Raw genomic sequence first — 17519 nt, 5'->3', positions numbered from 1 at the left:
CCACTTCATTCACCACAATTCCCGTATAAGCTGTTTGTTCTTCCATTTCTGCAATGTCACCACATGGATGATATACTCTTGCAAAGTGCTCACTCAATAATTCTACTATATCAACTGATTCGGTTACTTCTCTACCATCGGCATTCTTTAAAATCAATCTGCAGTATACATTTTTTCTTTTACTTGCAACATACCAAAAAAACTGTTTGGGATTCTCTTTAGCCTGCATGGCTAATGTTCTTTCATAATCCACTTTTGCTTTTCTTACCACACTTGTTACCCTTCTGGTCTGGGCTTTATACCATTCATGTGCTTGCAGGTCACCTGTCTCCTTAAATTCCCTCCACAGTTGTTTCTCTTTTTTTTTTAGCTCAAGTTTAATGGTGTTATTCATCCATTTAATCCCTACTTGATTTATTATTCGGACTCTAGGTATACAGTCAGCCATTGCCTCCTGCAAAAACGTCTTAACCGCCTTCCATGCACTATCAACATCCAGCCCTTGCAGTTTTACATGTCATGGCACTGAACTAATCAAACTCCTAAGCTTGTCATACTTACTAGCCCAATAATTCTACATGTACCCTTTCTTAATTGTAAATTCCACACCTTTAGCCACCTCCCAAGTCAAGAGCCTATGATCACTCTCACCAATTGGTGGCAACGTGGTCACATTCGTTATATCCAAATCCTCAGATGCAAGCACTCTCTGACTCCTAGTATTTGTCACAGATAGTTATCCCTTAATACCCACATAAAATCCAATTCCTTCCTCCCATGTGTCCTCTCCTCCCTCCAATCAATGCTACCATAGTTGAAATCTCCCATAATAATTACCCTTCTTCCACTCATTTCTTCTATTTGCTTATGCATACTATCTCCACCATCTTTTCCATCACCTGGTCTATTGCAGCACTCAATTGTATATTTTGTTCTGCTAGCCTCAATCTCACACCAAATGGCCTCAAATGTGCTCTTTTCTCTATCCTGCAATTCAACTTCTATTCTCCTTCACTGCAGCTCATCAGCTATCATCAATAATACTCCTACCCCCATTTTATTCTCCCTGTCATTCCTGAACACACTATACCCCTCACATTCAATCCCACTAGCTATATCATCTTCAATCAGTCATGTTTCACTAATGCCAATAGCCTGTGGTCTGGAAGTGACAACCAAGGTCAAAAATTCTTCCTTCTTAATCCTGATACTCCTAGCATTAGTATACATGAATTGCAGACCCCTGTTAGCCCCATCCCTACCTTGATGCCTTATATTAACTATCCCATTCTCATTTGTTGTCCTTATTCACCCAGGCATATTATACTCATTCACACACTCAACTGCCTCCCTAAGGTCTGCATATCTACCCCCCCCCCCCACTCAATAAATCTAGTTTCCCTGATTCTGCACATCCACTTCATTCAACAATACTTTTTTCAAGTCTCCTTACACCAAATCCATTCAAATGCAAACTATCCATCTTATATAGATCCTTTTGCCCATCAAACTCACTCCACACATCCACAAATTCCACACCACTCATCCTGCATAACCCATGCATAAAGTCATTTGTAATAATTATGGCCCTCCTTCTAAACTCTTCACTGTCATACCGCAGCAAAAGACTAATCATCCTAACTCTCTCACTCTTTTCTTTTGCAGCCTCAAACAATTCATTCAGGTCCTCTATCATTTCCATTTTATATCCTTTCAAATCATTCATACCTGCTACCACTATCATTTCTTTCACCCTTTGCTTGTGCTCCCTAATAGACTCACTTATGTCCTTAATGGTCGCACTAGGTTGGTACGATTTTGTCAAATTCTCTACTGTCACACCTCGTACTAACGAGTCTCCATACAGCACTTGCTCCTTCATTTTGTTTATGTTCACAATCATACTCTTATTTTTACTATCATACTTTTTTTTTATTGGCTGGTACACTCGGTAGACGTTTGTGCATATGCTCCAGCTGCTGCTTTGCTCTATGTATCGCTCCGCTACAGCGCAATCTCACTCATTGTATCTATCTCATCTTTTTTATTATCTATTAGACCATTAATTTGCTCTGTATTAATACCTTCATTCACACTTTCTACATTCACGCCCTCACAGCTCTCTGGTACAACCTCGCAATTTCTTATCGCTATTTTCTACATTCTGAAATTTGACAAAAATATCACACTCACGACCTGAAATACACTTTAATTCCTCATTTTCCTTACATTTTCTACACACATTTACTCCATTATCATCATCTAACGATACTCTAACTGCTCTCCGCAAAGCATACATTTCGCAGATTAGTACATTGAATAATCTCCTTTATATTACAGTTATTGAACAAAGATGGCAAACCATTATTACTAGCCACCATTTTCCTTCTTACCGGAGCCATGTGCACGCTTCTATCGTATTTTATCCAATTAATAATTGAAACACCATAAACACACAAACAGACACACTAAGATACAAAAAGCAAACAAAACTATGCAATATTCAAGCAAAATTGTCAATGATAACTTAAAATAACACTTATTTTATCAGGAGCTCTCAACAAACACTACAGACCACAAGTCCCTCTAGCGGCAACTCCTCTTATTATTACATTTTACATAGTTGATCATTTTTACGGCTTCATCCAAAATAGTTTTTAAATATGTGGGAATTCTTTTTGTTACTAGTGCTGGTCCATGCAAAACACAATGACTTTTGATGGTTCTTGTAGCTACTTGCAGGATATGTGTTACAACTCCCTTCATCTTTCCTACCATTGCTTGAGCACCATCTGTACAAATATCAATACACTTCTCCCAGCCAATTTCCTGTTTTGTAATATAATTATTAATACAGTTGAATATATCTTCCCTGGTAGTTTTTTCTTGTAGATATTTGCACATCAGTAAATCTTCTTCAATACTTTTATCAAATATGTAATGAACAAACACTAGTAATATAGCGAGTCCTGCAACATCTGTAGATTCATCCATTTGCAATGAATATTCACTGCAAAGTCTAAGTCGATGAATTAGCTCTTTTTCTATGTCAGCAGAAAGATCTCTGATGCAGCATGAAACAGTATCATTTGATAATTGTACTGCATCTGTTTTTTTTTAGCAACCTGCTCATTTAACATACACAATACAATGTTTTTCATACAAGGTTTAATGAGTGTCTCACCAATTGTATGAGCTTCACCATGAAGTGCAATGCGGTAACTCACGCGAAAAGACACCTCTGTTGCATTTTCAGTTGTAGTAATTGTAGCCATTTGAAGTTTAGATTTTTCTAGCAAGTCACGTCATCTCTTAAAAAAAATGTATATCTTTTCCTTTGTAATCAGTATGTTTCATTTTGAAGTGCCGAAGTTTAGCTGGAGCCAAAGAACTGTTTACTAGTATTTTATTACATAAAACACACATTGCATCAGGAGCATGTGTATTGCCAATACATGTAAATCCATAATTTAAATAACTTTCATGGTACTTCTGTTTTGGTCTGTTCTTAGATGACTCTTGTTCTTTAATATTAGCTTTTGAAGAAACCGTCGTTTGCAATTCCATATCTTCTCCAATCATACGAGTAGATGTGCCAGCAGAAGTACTTGCTCCTCCTTGTGTTAAAGTTCCTGTCTTTAAACAAGAATCCATGGGTATTTTTTCAATAATATTCAAATTCCAATATTTGTCAGAGCTATAATAAAAACAAATAGAATTGTGTTGTAAAGGTAACTTTAGTATGAAAAACAATAAGATTATAAATAAGAAATGTTGAATAATATAAAAGTAAATGAATAATGCAAAATAGTAAAAAAAGACTGCAACACACAAAAGTAAATATGAATTGTAACAATACTTGTAAGAAAAGTACTAAACTGTATAAAATAATGTAAAAGCAATTGTAATAAGAATGATTTGATAAAATGTTCAGTAACAAAAATTAAACAGTTCGAAATAAATCAGATATTAATTATAAAATTTGTTAAAAGAGTAAGAAGAATTCTTTTTTTAAAAGCCACCTCGCCTACTCCCTATATACGGGAATAAAAAGGCGTTAGCTGATTTTTTTTTTTTCCCGAGGGCCCGGCCCAGTTGGTACAATAAACAGCTGTACCAACTGTCAAATCTTTCCCAATATCATTGATGTAAAGATTAATAACAATGGATCAAGAATTGATCCCTCGTGTATACTACTGATCCCTTTAAATCTTACAGATTCACATTCTCCATATACTACTTTTTAATACTGGTCAGTCAACCATTCTCTTACCTGCATTAACAGTTTATAATCCTATGTTATATTCTCCAATTTATGCAACAGTCTTCCATGTTGTATTATCCTATTAAAAGCCTTAGTAAAGTCCAAAAGTATCATGGTGTATTCATTCGCCTTGTCTAACTCAATGGTAAAATTATTATAAAATGTGAGCAAGTTGTCCAAACACGACCTTTAGTAAACCCGTGCAGTTACTGCAAAGTATAGATTCTCTGTCAACCCATTTCTAAATTAGAAACTAAAATCCTTCTCAGTGGATTTTTAAGATCAAATTTGTTCTAAACTATGGTGAGAGGCATTCTATCCATTGATAAAAAAAAGCCAAATAAATCCCGGCACTTATTTGAGTGCACATACTACACACACAGCATGCCTTTAAGTAATGAGATTGATTTTTTACAGGACAGCCCATTAAATAAAAGTAACAAACATGTCTACAGTTTCGACTACTGGAATGTGTTATAATAGCAGGTGCAACTTTCGAGTTGAGTGATCCAGCAGTTTTCACGTGGCAGCCGTTGAAGTAATGAGTGTGTAAGTGGAATGTGTCAGAAGTTGCATCACAGAGCAAAGAGCTGAGATAAAATTTTACTGTAAATTAGGAAAACTGAGCTTTGATCAGGTTTAAAGAGGGGAGGGAGTCCCTGGAGGATGAACCATGCTATAAACAGCCAGTTTCTGCACAGACAAACGGAAATGTGGTAAACAGGCAAATTACCACTAGGCTACTCACTGGACAGCTTGGTGTTGGTAAGGAAACAGCCAGATTAATCTTAGAAAGACATTTGCACATGAGGAAGATTTGTTCGAGGTTGTGCTGCATGCATTGACACAAACAGAGAGAGCACCAGATTGCATGTTGTCAAAATTTCATCCATGCAGTTGATCAAGATCGTGATATGTTCCAAAGAATTGTCACCAGAATGAAAGTTAGTGTTTTCAGTTTTATCCAAAAATGAAATGCCAAAGCATGAAAAGTCTTCTCTTTGGCAGAAGAAAGTCAGGTTGCAAAAATCATGTGTCTACACAATGGTTTTTTTTTTTTTTTTTTTTTTTTTTTTTTTTTTTTTTTTTTTTTTGCTGCTGGAATTATCCACCTTGAATTTGTTCCTGAGGGCACCACAGTGAATGGTCAGTATTATTCAGGAGTAATGTACTTCCGCATACATGTCAGGAAAGAACTGTTCCATATCAATTGGTTTCTGTTGCATGACAACATGCCCAGACACTGTGCATTGCCTGTGAAGCAGTTTCTGGCTTCGAGATTGATCTGTGTGATCGAACATCCCCTTCCCCCATTTGTCTACAGCAGACTTTTTCCTGTGTCTACACAATGATTTTTTTTCTTTTTTTGCTGCTGGAATTATCCACCTTGAATTTGTTCCTGAGGGCCCCACAGTGAACAGTCAGTATTATTCAGGAGTAATACAACATCTGTACTTCCACATACGACATGTCAGGAGAGAACTGTTCCATATCAATTGGTTTCTGTTGCATGACAACATGCCCAGACACTGTGCGTTGCCTGTGAAGCAGTTTCTGGCTTCGAGATTGATCTGTGTGATCGAACATCCCCTTCCCCCATTTGTCTACTGCAGACTTTTTCCTCTTTCCAAAGATGATGTGTGCCTTAAAAAGGAAAGCACTTCAGCAACATTGAAGACACTGAACATGGTGTGACCAGACACTAAAGAAGGTTCCTGTTAAGGACTTCCACTGTGCCTTCGAACGCCTGTACAACAGATATAAATATTGTGTGGAGTTGGAGGAAGATTATTGTGAATCTGTGTAATTGACAAATATAGTTCTTTGTTTTGATATAATAATTGTTGACTTAAAGGACATACTGTCTGTGTGTATATGTGTACTATTTAATTACTCTTAAAGAAAAATATAGCAAAATTTTTACAGTGGAAATTCTTAATAAAATTTTGTAAAAACTATACCTAAACATATGATAAAGAGCCAAGAGGCTATATATATATATATATATATTTTTTTTTTTTATGCCCCCTTAACTTAATTATACCTAAACATATTTTATTCTGTTTAATTCAAATTATTTAACATTATTCCAAATTTAACATCATCTTGCATTTACTCCACTTCCAAATGTGTATCTGTTGGCATTCATACTATTAATATAAACAGTACAACCACATCAAAAATAAAATATATATTATACATACAATTTACATTCACCTATTGAGGCACAAGTTTTAATGAATATGGCAAATTAAATATGGAAATAGATGACATAATAAGCAAAGATGGTACTGGTGGAAGAGGTTAAATAAATTTATGTGGCATATGAAAGAAATCAGAACACAAAACTAGCTCTATATAAGTCAGTGTTAAAAACAATTTTAATTTATGGATCTGAGAGCTGATTTAGAAATAAAATAGTTTATTGAAAATAGACACTACAGATATGAAAGTTTTGAAAAAAAAATTTGGGTGTAAACAGATGATAGCACTGACAAAATCATATTAAAAATGAAGGTATTATGAAGGAACTGATATTGTTAGCATTTATGAATGTATGAGCAGAGCTAATCTAAGCTGGTATGATCAACTAAACAGAATGGGAGAGAAATGATTGATTAGCAAAATCAGTGTTTGACAAAAAGAAATGACCAAGAGGAAGAGCAAGATCTAGGTGAATTAATACAGTCAGAAGTCCCTAAGAAAACCAAATAAGATCTGACAATATCGAAATCCTGACAGATAACAGGCTATTTGGAGGAAAACTTTTGATATGAAGCTAGTAATAATGTAAAGATTTTATATAGTACCATACTATATACCTCTTGAGGCTATCATGTCAAGAATTTGGTGGTGATGATAGTGATGACAAACTTCTTCCCACGAAAAAATCCGAATTCAACATATCATTACACGAGCAATTCAGAAAATGGACACCAACAGAATAGATCGTCTTTCCCTTCAACAGATATGAGGCATGTGCGAGAGCAGTGATTTTTAACCTTTTCAAAGTCACGGAACACTTTTGATTATAAGGAAAATTTGGGTAACACCAAAAACATTAAGGTAAAAAAACTAACAATAAAAATATGCGTGAACTTGCGTTTTATAAAAATGGAACTTATTTTAATACAATACTTGAGCTTGTTGGCATTTGCAGATTTTGGCAATATCAGGTCTAATATGTGACATAGCTAATGAAATGAAAATTCACATTTTCATTTCATTTTCACTTGTAATGAAAATTCACAACTCAATGTATTAACTGTGTGCCAAACAGATTTCGTATCCAGTCATAATTGTGTGTATTTAAGGAAGGAAAGTAACTTGAAATATTTTCTTCCAATACTGTTAAATGTTCTGTTATAACAGAGATAATTCTCTCGACATTTTTATTATGAAGCGTATTTTTTTTTTCTGTATTTTTTTCTGAAAAGCTGACAATTTGTCAGTGGATGTCAAAATATTTTCATTTTTCCTTTGGATACTTGTATTAACACTATTTAAGTAATTAAAAATATCAGCTAAATATGCCATTTTAGCACACCAAATATCATTTTGAAGACAATTTACAAAAGCATTATTATTATTATTATTTGACACCTCCAGGGAGTCCAAAGACTCATCGAAGGAGAGTGTGCCAACAGCATCGAACGATTTGACCCCTTCCAACAACTAACTGCACTCAAGCTTGCTTAACTTTTTGAGTGAGCCAATAGTAGCACAAGCTCTACCAATCGACCAACCTTTGCATCTGTACCTTCATTTAAAAAAAAAAAGGCCAATATCATTACAAAGTTCTAAAATTTGGAATACCATTTTACCCCTGGATAACCATCTTATTTCAGCATGCAAAAGCAAAGATTCGTACTTGGCTTCTATAGACATGCAATTAATAATCCTTTAATAGAGCTTACCATTGATGGAGCACTGTCTATACAAATTCCTACACACAGCTCCCATGAAATTTTCTAAATATGACATAATAGAGTCAAAAATATCTTGTCCTGTTGTACGTTTGGTAAGTTCTCTGCAGCATAGAAATTGATTCACTAATAGAGTCAAAAATATCTTGTCCTGTTGTACGTTTGGTAAGTTCTCTGCAGCATAGAAATTGATTCACTATTTCATTTTCATTAATGAAATAAACGAATCCTAGTTAATTAGCTTTACTGCTAATGTCAGTGGACTCTTCGATTTGTAAAGCAAAATGTTGTTTGGAAAATTTATTAGTAACTGTTTTCTCAATATCATTTGACATATTTTTAATTTTTTTTTTATTGTATCATCCGAATGAGGAATTTTCATAATTTCCTTTTTTGCTTCGTCACCAAACATAATGTTTACTATTTCACAACATGCAGGTAAAATAAGAGACTCTGCTATAGTATGTGGTTTTAATTTTACAGCAATTAATTCAGCTACCTTATATGATGCAAGTTGTGCCTAATCAGAAATTTTAACAGTCTTTTCAAAATATTTTACTTCTTTAACTTCCATGTCCAACAATCTCTTGAAATAATCTTTAGTTTTTGAAGCAAGATTGGTCTGTTTCATATTAAAGAGTCATGTATCATGTGACATCTTTCACCAGTGGAACACTTGTAACCAGTTCACAGAACACCGATTAAGAACCACTGTGCTAGAGTGACACCATGTAACAGATGGTAAGATATAACAAAAATAATTTAAAAAATAAAAATACTAAAAATAAAACTTAAATAAATAAAATAAAAATAGGGTTGGCTACTGCTAGCCCTTAATCAGGATAAGACTCTCATTTTTGCTATGGAAAAACAGTCACTCCAATTTAAGTTCAAGAGAGTAAAAGCACTTCTGCTCTCTTGGACAATCATCAAAACTTAAAATGGCACTGACGCAACAAACGGGACCTAAACTTGAGGACAGTATGGACTGCATGACAAAAACATGAGAACTAAATTATATCTTTTAAGGGTCTTTGAAATTGATTCAGAGATTCCCCATAATGTATGTATGTAACTGGGACTCACTGCACAAGATCAGGGTTCGCACACAAACTGTGCTCTATTAAGTAAGAATTTGATGATGCTGTTTTTTTGAGAAATAATTGGGCTGAATCTTGTTATATGTAATGGCTTGTAAAGGTAGGTTCTTTTAGATTCAGAATGAAATATTTGCATTAATAAATTGTTATTAATTTCATCATCAAATTCCTGACATTTACCCTCAAGGGGTGTAGAGGATATGATAGTACTACATGAAAAATTTGCATCATTACTAACTTCCTATCAACAATTTTCCTCCAAATCTATCTATTACTTGTCAAGGCTCCAACATGGTAAGATCTTATATTTCTATTTTCAAAGGCACTTTTTACTGTATCAATCCACCTATATCTTGGTCTTCCTCTGGGTCTTTTTCCTGACAACATGGCAAAGAACACTTGTTTCGCTAATCTTTCCTATCCCAATGTGATTAAGTGACCATACAACCTGAGATTAGCTCTGCTAACGCATTCCTGGATGCTGACAATGTCAAGTTCTTTCTTAATATCTTCATTTTCAATATGATTTTGCCATCGATGCCATCTGTTCACGCTCCTAATCTTTCTCAGTACTCTCATATCTGCGGTCTCTAGTCTTTGGTCAAGTGTTTTACTTCTGACCCAGCTCTCAGATCCACAAGTTAAAACTGGTTTGAACACTGTCTTGTATACAGCTAATTTAGTGTTTTGACTAATTTCTCTCTTATTCCATATGAATTTATTCAATTGACTTCCTACCATACCAGCTTTGTTGATTCTGTTGTCTATTTCCATATTTAATTTACCATCTTCACTAAAAATTGTGCCTAAGTAGCTGAAATATTTTACTTGTTCTATTGGTTCTCCATTGACAATGCAGTTGATATTTTCAATGTTTTGGCCTATTTTCATTGTTTTTGTCTTGTTATTATGTATGTTACCTTCATACCATATCTATTACAACAGTTATTCACTTTAGTCAGAGAATCTTGAAGACTTGTAGCAGATTTATTCAGAAGTATAACATCATCTGCATAAAGCGAAGAGCTGACATTAACATCTCCAATTTTGATATCCGGTTTAATGCCACTTTCCTTCATAATGTGATCCATATAGATAATGAATAACAGAGATGATAATGTACATCCTTATCTCACACTAGATTTAACATTAGACCATCTCCCTGTACTTCGATCATTCTAACTGCTGACTTACAACTCAAATAAAGACTTTTGAAGCAAGATTGGTCTGTTTCATATTGCTCGATATAATGCCCCATTGACACCATATAACTGTACCATTTTTAATAGCTTTTCTCTTGGCACCTTGTCATATGCCTTTTGCAGGTTCTACAAAACTTAAATACAGATCTTTGTCATATTCCACGATTTCTCAACTACTTCTCGTAAAGTGAAAATCTGATCCTGACAACCTCTATTTGGCTTGAATCCAGCTTGTTCTTTGCTAAGCTTCTTTTCCACAATCCTTCTCAACCGTTTCTCAAATATACTGGTATAAATCTTATCAGGAACACTCAGTACAGAAATACCTCTAATTCTCACATTCAGTTTTATTTCCCTTTTTATATATGGTACTATGACAGCTTTACTCTCATCATCTGGAATTTGTCCCTCTGTCCAGGCTTTCTGAACTATGCAGTGCAGCCACTGTAAGAGTATTATACCTCCATACTTGATCATTTCTGTTCGAATAGCATCTACTCCTGCTGCCTTTCCACATCTTAGGATTTTGATGGCTTTTTTTCTACTTCATGTATGGATATGTATTCCTCACTGCATTCCTGGTCAGTGTTTTTTTGCCACTGTGCTGTCATCACTGCTCATTTCATTTAGCAGTTTTTCAAAGTAATTACTCCATACTACAAGGATATATTTTTTTTTCTCCTGTTTTCATGTCACCTTTATCATCTCTAAGTCCTTTTACAGCACTCTTTCCTCCATTTCTGAGCTTCTTCAACAACCTCCAGAATATCTTACCGCCTTCTTGATATTTATTTTCTATGTTCTTACCAAAATCTTCCCACGACTTTTGTTTAGCTAGTTTTACACAGTGTTTCACTTTCTTACCACAAGCTGACTTATTTGCCTGGAAATATTGATATGCTTTCCTTCACTGCCTGTTTAACTTCCTGTGTCTACCATAAAGTTCTGATTTTTTTATCCTTGCAGACAACCTCACCACATGCCTCTCTGGCTGAATCAATCAATGTTTTCTTCAGAGCTTGCCAATGAATCTCCAAGGTTTGATTCCTGTTCTCAAACTCTTTCATTTTTTCTTCAATAATGTTTGTATATTTCAGTCTACAGTTCACATCTGAGAGCAGCTCAACTTTTATTCGCTTTAAAGTTACTTACATGTTCTTCTTTTCAATATGAAATTCAATTTTATCCTGCTGAAGACTAAATGGTGTTCACTTCCAATTTCAAATCCTCTGTACACTCTAGTGTGCTGCACCAGAGAGAAAACAACATACTCAATAGGTAAGGTAGTACAACACCATATTCAGTCCTGAAGATATTTTCAGGCGCAAACTTTGTTTGCTCACACTTGGGTAAAGGATTAAACAAAATTTATTATAGTCAATGAGACTTTTCTTATTCCTTTCATCTTCTCTCCGTGTGAATTTGTGCACATTTTTATGTTGGAACATGGTTTTAGTAATAACCAGTCCATGTCCTGAGCAGAAATCCAACAAGTATTTATTTGTCCTGATTTTTAGGTTTGCTCTTTTCTCCAAATTTTCCCAAAATATTTTTTTTATGTCTGAAATCATTTCCTACTCTGCTATTCAGATCCTAAACAAGTACCAACTTTACATTTTTCATTGTGTCAGTTGCTTTCTCTAAAGCCTCAAAAAAACTCCTCCAATTCTACCTTAGCAAAACCTTCTGTGGGACCATAGGCACAAATAAGTCTCATTGTCCAGTTCCCCATTCCGATATTTGCCCACATCACTCTATTTGAAATTGCCTGCCATTCAAGAAGATTAGCCTCATATTTAGTGTTGAATACTATGGCTACTTGATCGTCATTGCCTGAATATAACATTTTGTATTTATTGCTCAGAAAGATCTCACCAGTTTTTGCCTTTTTTGTTTCAGTCATTCCTATTATATCGATCTTGTACATGTAGATTTGGTTGCCAGGGCTTTGGGGCTAGAACAGTTTTGAAGATAGATATTATTATTATTATTATTGTTCCAGGATACTCCAAGGAGTCGACAGACTCATCGAGGGAGGCCCGAACATCATGTCTGGAATAACTATTCAACATTCACACAGTATCTATCATATCTTGCCTTGAACTCATTCACAGTCGTAGCACCCACAACAGACTCTGGAAGCTTATTCCACTCATTCACCACTCTCCAAGTAAAAAACCTAGCTCTAACACCCTTGTCAACCACGCTCTTGCCCAGCTTCCATGCATGGCCCCTAGTCCTCCCACCACCAGTCATATTTTCAAAAATATCTTTGGGATCAATCTTATAAAAACCCTTCAGTAATTTGAATGTCTCAATCATATCACCCCTCCTTCGCCTATCGTCCAATTTCTGCAACCCACAGATCTTCAATCTATTCTCATAAGGTTCATTCCACAGACCTGCTATCATCTTGGTCACTCATCTCTGGACCCTCTCCACTTCCTCCCCATCACAAAGAAACCCTGGTGCCCATAACTGGGCAGCACAGAAGTCCAGATGGGATCTTATCAAGGCTCGATACAGAGGAACAACAACTTGTTTGTCTCTGCATGTTAAAGTATTTTTCAGAAGCCAAGTGATTTGGTGAGCTGTTTTAGTCACTTTTGTAATGTGCCCCCTAAACTTCAACTCCCTATCCACCAACACTCCCAAATCCCTGGCCTCATCAATCTCCTGGAGTATGGTTCCACCAATGCGATATACTACTGCTATTCTTTTCACCCCAAAGTGCATAACCTTACACTTTGCCACATTAAACTGACATCCATTTTTCCTAGCCCAGTCCTCCAAACTATCCAAATCATCCTGTAAAATTTTGACATCCTGTGCACTCACAACTTTGCATTATCAGTAAACAAGTGAACACTTCCTCTCAAATCCTTTCCGATATCATTGATGAACAAATTGAAAAGCAGTGGTCCAAGAACAGAGCCCTGCGGCACTCCACTAGTCACAAGACATCTTTTTGACTCCACTCCTGAATAAGCCACTCTTTAGTATCTCTCCTTCAACCACCCTCCTATCCATCTCACCAAACCTACATCCATCCTCATCTGCTCCAGTTTACTGATTAGAGTTCCATGTGGTATCCTATCAAAGGCCTTGGCAGGGTCCAGTAGTATCACTGTAAACCCACTACCCCTATCCAGTTCAGCCGTCACTGTGTTATAAAACGTGAGTAAGTTACTGAGGCATGATCTACCCTTCACAAAACCATGTTGTCCCCCATACAATATCCCGTTTTCATCTATCCAATCCTGTATTCTTTTCTTGACTAATTTCTCTAAGAACTTGACAATGATTCCTGATATGCTAATCAGTCGGTAATTTACAACAGCAGTCTTGAACCACCTTTATGCAGTGGAACTATTTTCCCCTCCTTCCACTCGCTCGGGACTAACCCAGACCCGAAATAGATAGCAAAGTAATATCAGGCGCTGTGAACAATAAAAGAACAAATGAGGTAATCTAACTGAGATAGATAAGTTACCGAAAAGAGTTTATGAGATGTATACCAAAAATATTTTTGAAAGGCAGAATAAAAGAAAGAATAAAAGGAAAGCTCTGGAAACGGTATAGAGATAGTGGTAAATACATATGGATAATTATGGATGATCTGAATGTTTCCATAAAGAATGGTGAGCAATGTAGTGTTCAGTCACCAATAATAAGTCTTGACTGCATAGAGATATGGTAATAATAATAATGCCAAAGTTGAAATCTCCTCAAGTATTTCTGGTTCAACTTACCTCTGAAACTTTGACATTTTTTAATAAACAATTCTGATTAGATGATGGAGCACTTGGCACAGGGTTACTGACCATTTCTGAACCCTGTCCTTTTTCTTTGTGCTTTTGTTCCCAATATGATCGATTTAAATAATGCTCTAACTCAGATTCTCCAGTATTTATAACTGTTTTTGCTGAATTCTCATTATCCTGTAAAATAAGTACATACATAAGTAAAAATATAAATCAGTGTTTGGCTTCTTACCTGTTTTTAATCTTTTCGATGCAAAAAAAAAGTCTAAATTATGCTGCATTATAATTTATTAGGAAATAAACAAAAAAGATTGAATATTGTTTTATAAGACTTCTTAGTTCAAATGATCAGAAAATACAAAATGTACAGTATCGAAATTTTTCTCAATTTGCTGTACACACAATTTACTTATATATCTCAATTCATATTTACTGTCATTATTCATTAGTATGGGTCAAATGTTATATAATCTTATTTGTTACCTACTGATTGGAACTGTGGGTTAATTAATTAAGCAATGCACGAAAAATCTGGGGGAGGGAGAGTCTTTTGAGACTGACTTAATACTTCTAAACTTCTTTTTTTTTTTATTCAACAACAGATGGCATCACATTAGGACATAATTATAAAGTTACAATTTTAAAACTGTTCCCACTTATAAATGATTGCATTATATGACAAACTATTAGTGATATGGAGATGCTAGAAAATCCAGAAAAATATTAGCAGCTAAATAAATAAACATCTTATTTTGCTCCTTTGGGGATGTGAAGAAAGTAACAAAATTACAGGTGAATAACTGCCAACATTTAAGTTTATCTACACATCTGTCTGAAACACACAGGTGAGTGAAATATTGTATCTGCCCAATGCAGGCCATCATGTCCATGAATGACAAGAAATAGGCTACTGTATCATTATTGAAATTTTTAAAGGTGTTTTAAAGAATTGCCACAGTTATTTGTGGTTCATTCTCCTAATGGCTACACTGCAATGTTGACCTCCATGGGCTTCATATAAATTTGCAATATCCCTTATGAACGGAATTTGGGGTATTGGAGAATATTTTTTTTCATATTTCTTTCTAAATGCTCACTCAACAGAATTTGGAGATGAAACTCCAAGACACATACAAAAAAAGCAGGCCTAATGATCTGTCGCTGTACTAAATCAGCTGCATATTATGTGATCTAGCAGTAATGCCAGAAACTAATTCTTGTGCCTACATACACAAAAACCCTTTGAGTTCCTATTTCAAATTATACGATTGCTGCACTTTCTGGTTACTAATTTCTTTGTAAAAAAAAAAAAAAAACTGCTCACATCATTTTGGCTCATCCTGTATATGAATGACTTTCTGCAGCTGAGTTCAAACACAATTCAGATTTTAGCTGATTAGAATACATTGCATTCCTCTTTCTCAATTTGCAAACCCTGCATTACACAACATAACCAAACCATCCAAAATATCAACTTTTGTAACCTTACACTCCTCTGATCTTTGAACCATTCTACAATGAAGTTCTGATAGCTTGTTTATTTCAATGCAATCAAAACTCATTCATGTTTAACTTCTCATAAAAGGAAAGTTTCTTCTTGGCTTACTTTTGATAACAGCTATATCTATAAATAAGATGAGATTTTTCTTCTTGGCATTACTTTAACTTCCAATCTCTCTCTTGGTTTATAAACATATTACAAATACTGTCTCTTAAAGAACCAAAAAAAATTTTGTTTTCTCTTTTGTTCCAGGCATTACTGAAGAACTATAACACTATACAAATCTATCCAACACTGTTCTCACATTTAGGATTGTATCCCTAAGCACTCTCTAAAAATATTTAACTCAGTACAAAACAATTCATTCCACTCACTTTCACACTTATGTTCAGTTTCCACTGCTGCATCTTTTTGCAAATATTTCTATTATTATTATTATTATTAAGAGAGACCTCCAGGAAGTCAAGGATTCATCAAAGGAGGAGATCACACACAACAACTGTCATATCTTTTCTAGAAATCATTCACACTATCCCCCCCCCCAATCACCACCTCCAAAGGCAATCCAATCACACACCATTCTATGAAAAAAAAAATCTAGCTCTCACCTCTTCTTGATTCATTCATTCATTCATTCTCAACTTCCATGGATGCCCTTTATAAAATGAAAAATTCCATCTAATGGTATCCTGAATGATCCTCTCAGAAGTTTGTAATATCTATCATATCACCTCTCTTTCTACTGTTTGCTAGTGTGTGTGTGTGTGCGCGTGTAGTCCACAATCCTCAATCTGTCTTCAAAATCTGCATTTACAATCCCAATATCATCTTTAACACACCCTCTCTGTCTTCTCACTATATCAACATCATCACGAAAACCAGACTACACCTGTGCACACAGTCTGGGTGAGTTCATATGAAGACTTTGTAAAGAGACAAAATGACCTTCTTATTCTTACATGTCAGGTTTCATTTTGGCATTGCAATTATCTTCTGAGTTTATTTTCAATCTAGTAGCAAGGCTTATACGTTGGTCAAACATAACTGGTAATTAGTTTATGGAATTAACAACGCATAAAAAGTATATTAATTAAAGGTAACTTTAATGAATAACTTCTATATTTCGGCAACATCACGTTGCCATCTTTGGGAACATAAAAATATGGTATGTGCATGCAGGCACTAACAAAAGCAAATGAGGAAGAAAGCAAGAAACTACTATTGTTCCTAATTGGTTGTCTTGGCTGTTGGGCTGAAGTTCTCATAATGTAAGTCTCCCATACAGCCGGGAGACTTACATTATGTTTTTTCACCAGTACAGCTGCTCTGGGCTAGCAGACCATGCCTTAGATACCCACCATTGAATTCGTTGGAAGAAAACAAAAATAATACACCACAGTAAGTTTAAATACGAAAGATTGTTCAAGGAATCATCAGCAGCTCTAAAAAACGTTCCTAACTTCAACAAATTTGGATGCATGAAACTACCCCAAATTTGGGAGACTTACATTATGAGAACTTCAGCCCAACGGCCAAGACAACCAAATTAGCCCGCCAGAGGGCACCATTAGGACTTAGGAACAATAGTAGTTTCTTGCTTTCTTCCTCATTTGCTTTTGTTAGTGCCTGTGTGCACATACCATATCTTTATGTTCCCGAAGATGGCAATGTGACGTTGCCAAAATATAGAAGTTATTCATTAAAGTTACCTTTAATTAATATACTTTTTATGCGTTGTTAATTCCGTAAACTAATTACCAGT

The 17519-nt window shown here is 35.2% G+C and overlaps 1 protein-coding gene across 5 annotated transcripts in view; it reads right to left on the bottom strand.

Annotated features, from left to right (window-relative positions):
• LOC150097294 (hepatocyte growth factor-regulated tyrosine kinase substrate-like) overlaps positions 1–17519 on the bottom strand; it is a 274352-nt gene that overhangs the window by 57363 nt on the left and 199470 nt on the right. For 4 of the 5 annotated variants that reach the window (XM_090407192.1, XM_090407195.1, XM_090407193.1 and 1 more), the window contains one exon: positions 14245–14433. The exons of the other annotated variant lie outside the window; for it this stretch is intronic. In XM_090407192.1, coding sequence (XP_090263318.1) covers positions 14245–14433 — 189 coding nt within the window. The remainder of the gene's footprint in view (positions 1–14244; positions 14434–17519) is intronic. 5 annotated transcript variants of the gene reach the window in all.

The sequence above is a fragment of the Typopeltis vanoorti genome, chromosome 17 (assembly GCF_054136105.1).
Source record: "Typopeltis vanoorti isolate ZY-2024b chromosome 17, IOZ_Tvanoo_1.0, whole genome shotgun sequence".
Lineage (NCBI taxonomy): Eukaryota > Metazoa > Arthropoda > Arachnida > Uropygi > Thelyphonidae > Typopeltis > Typopeltis vanoorti.
Note: the sequence above shows the minus strand (reverse complement) of the source record. Positions and strands in the feature narration are given on the sequence as shown.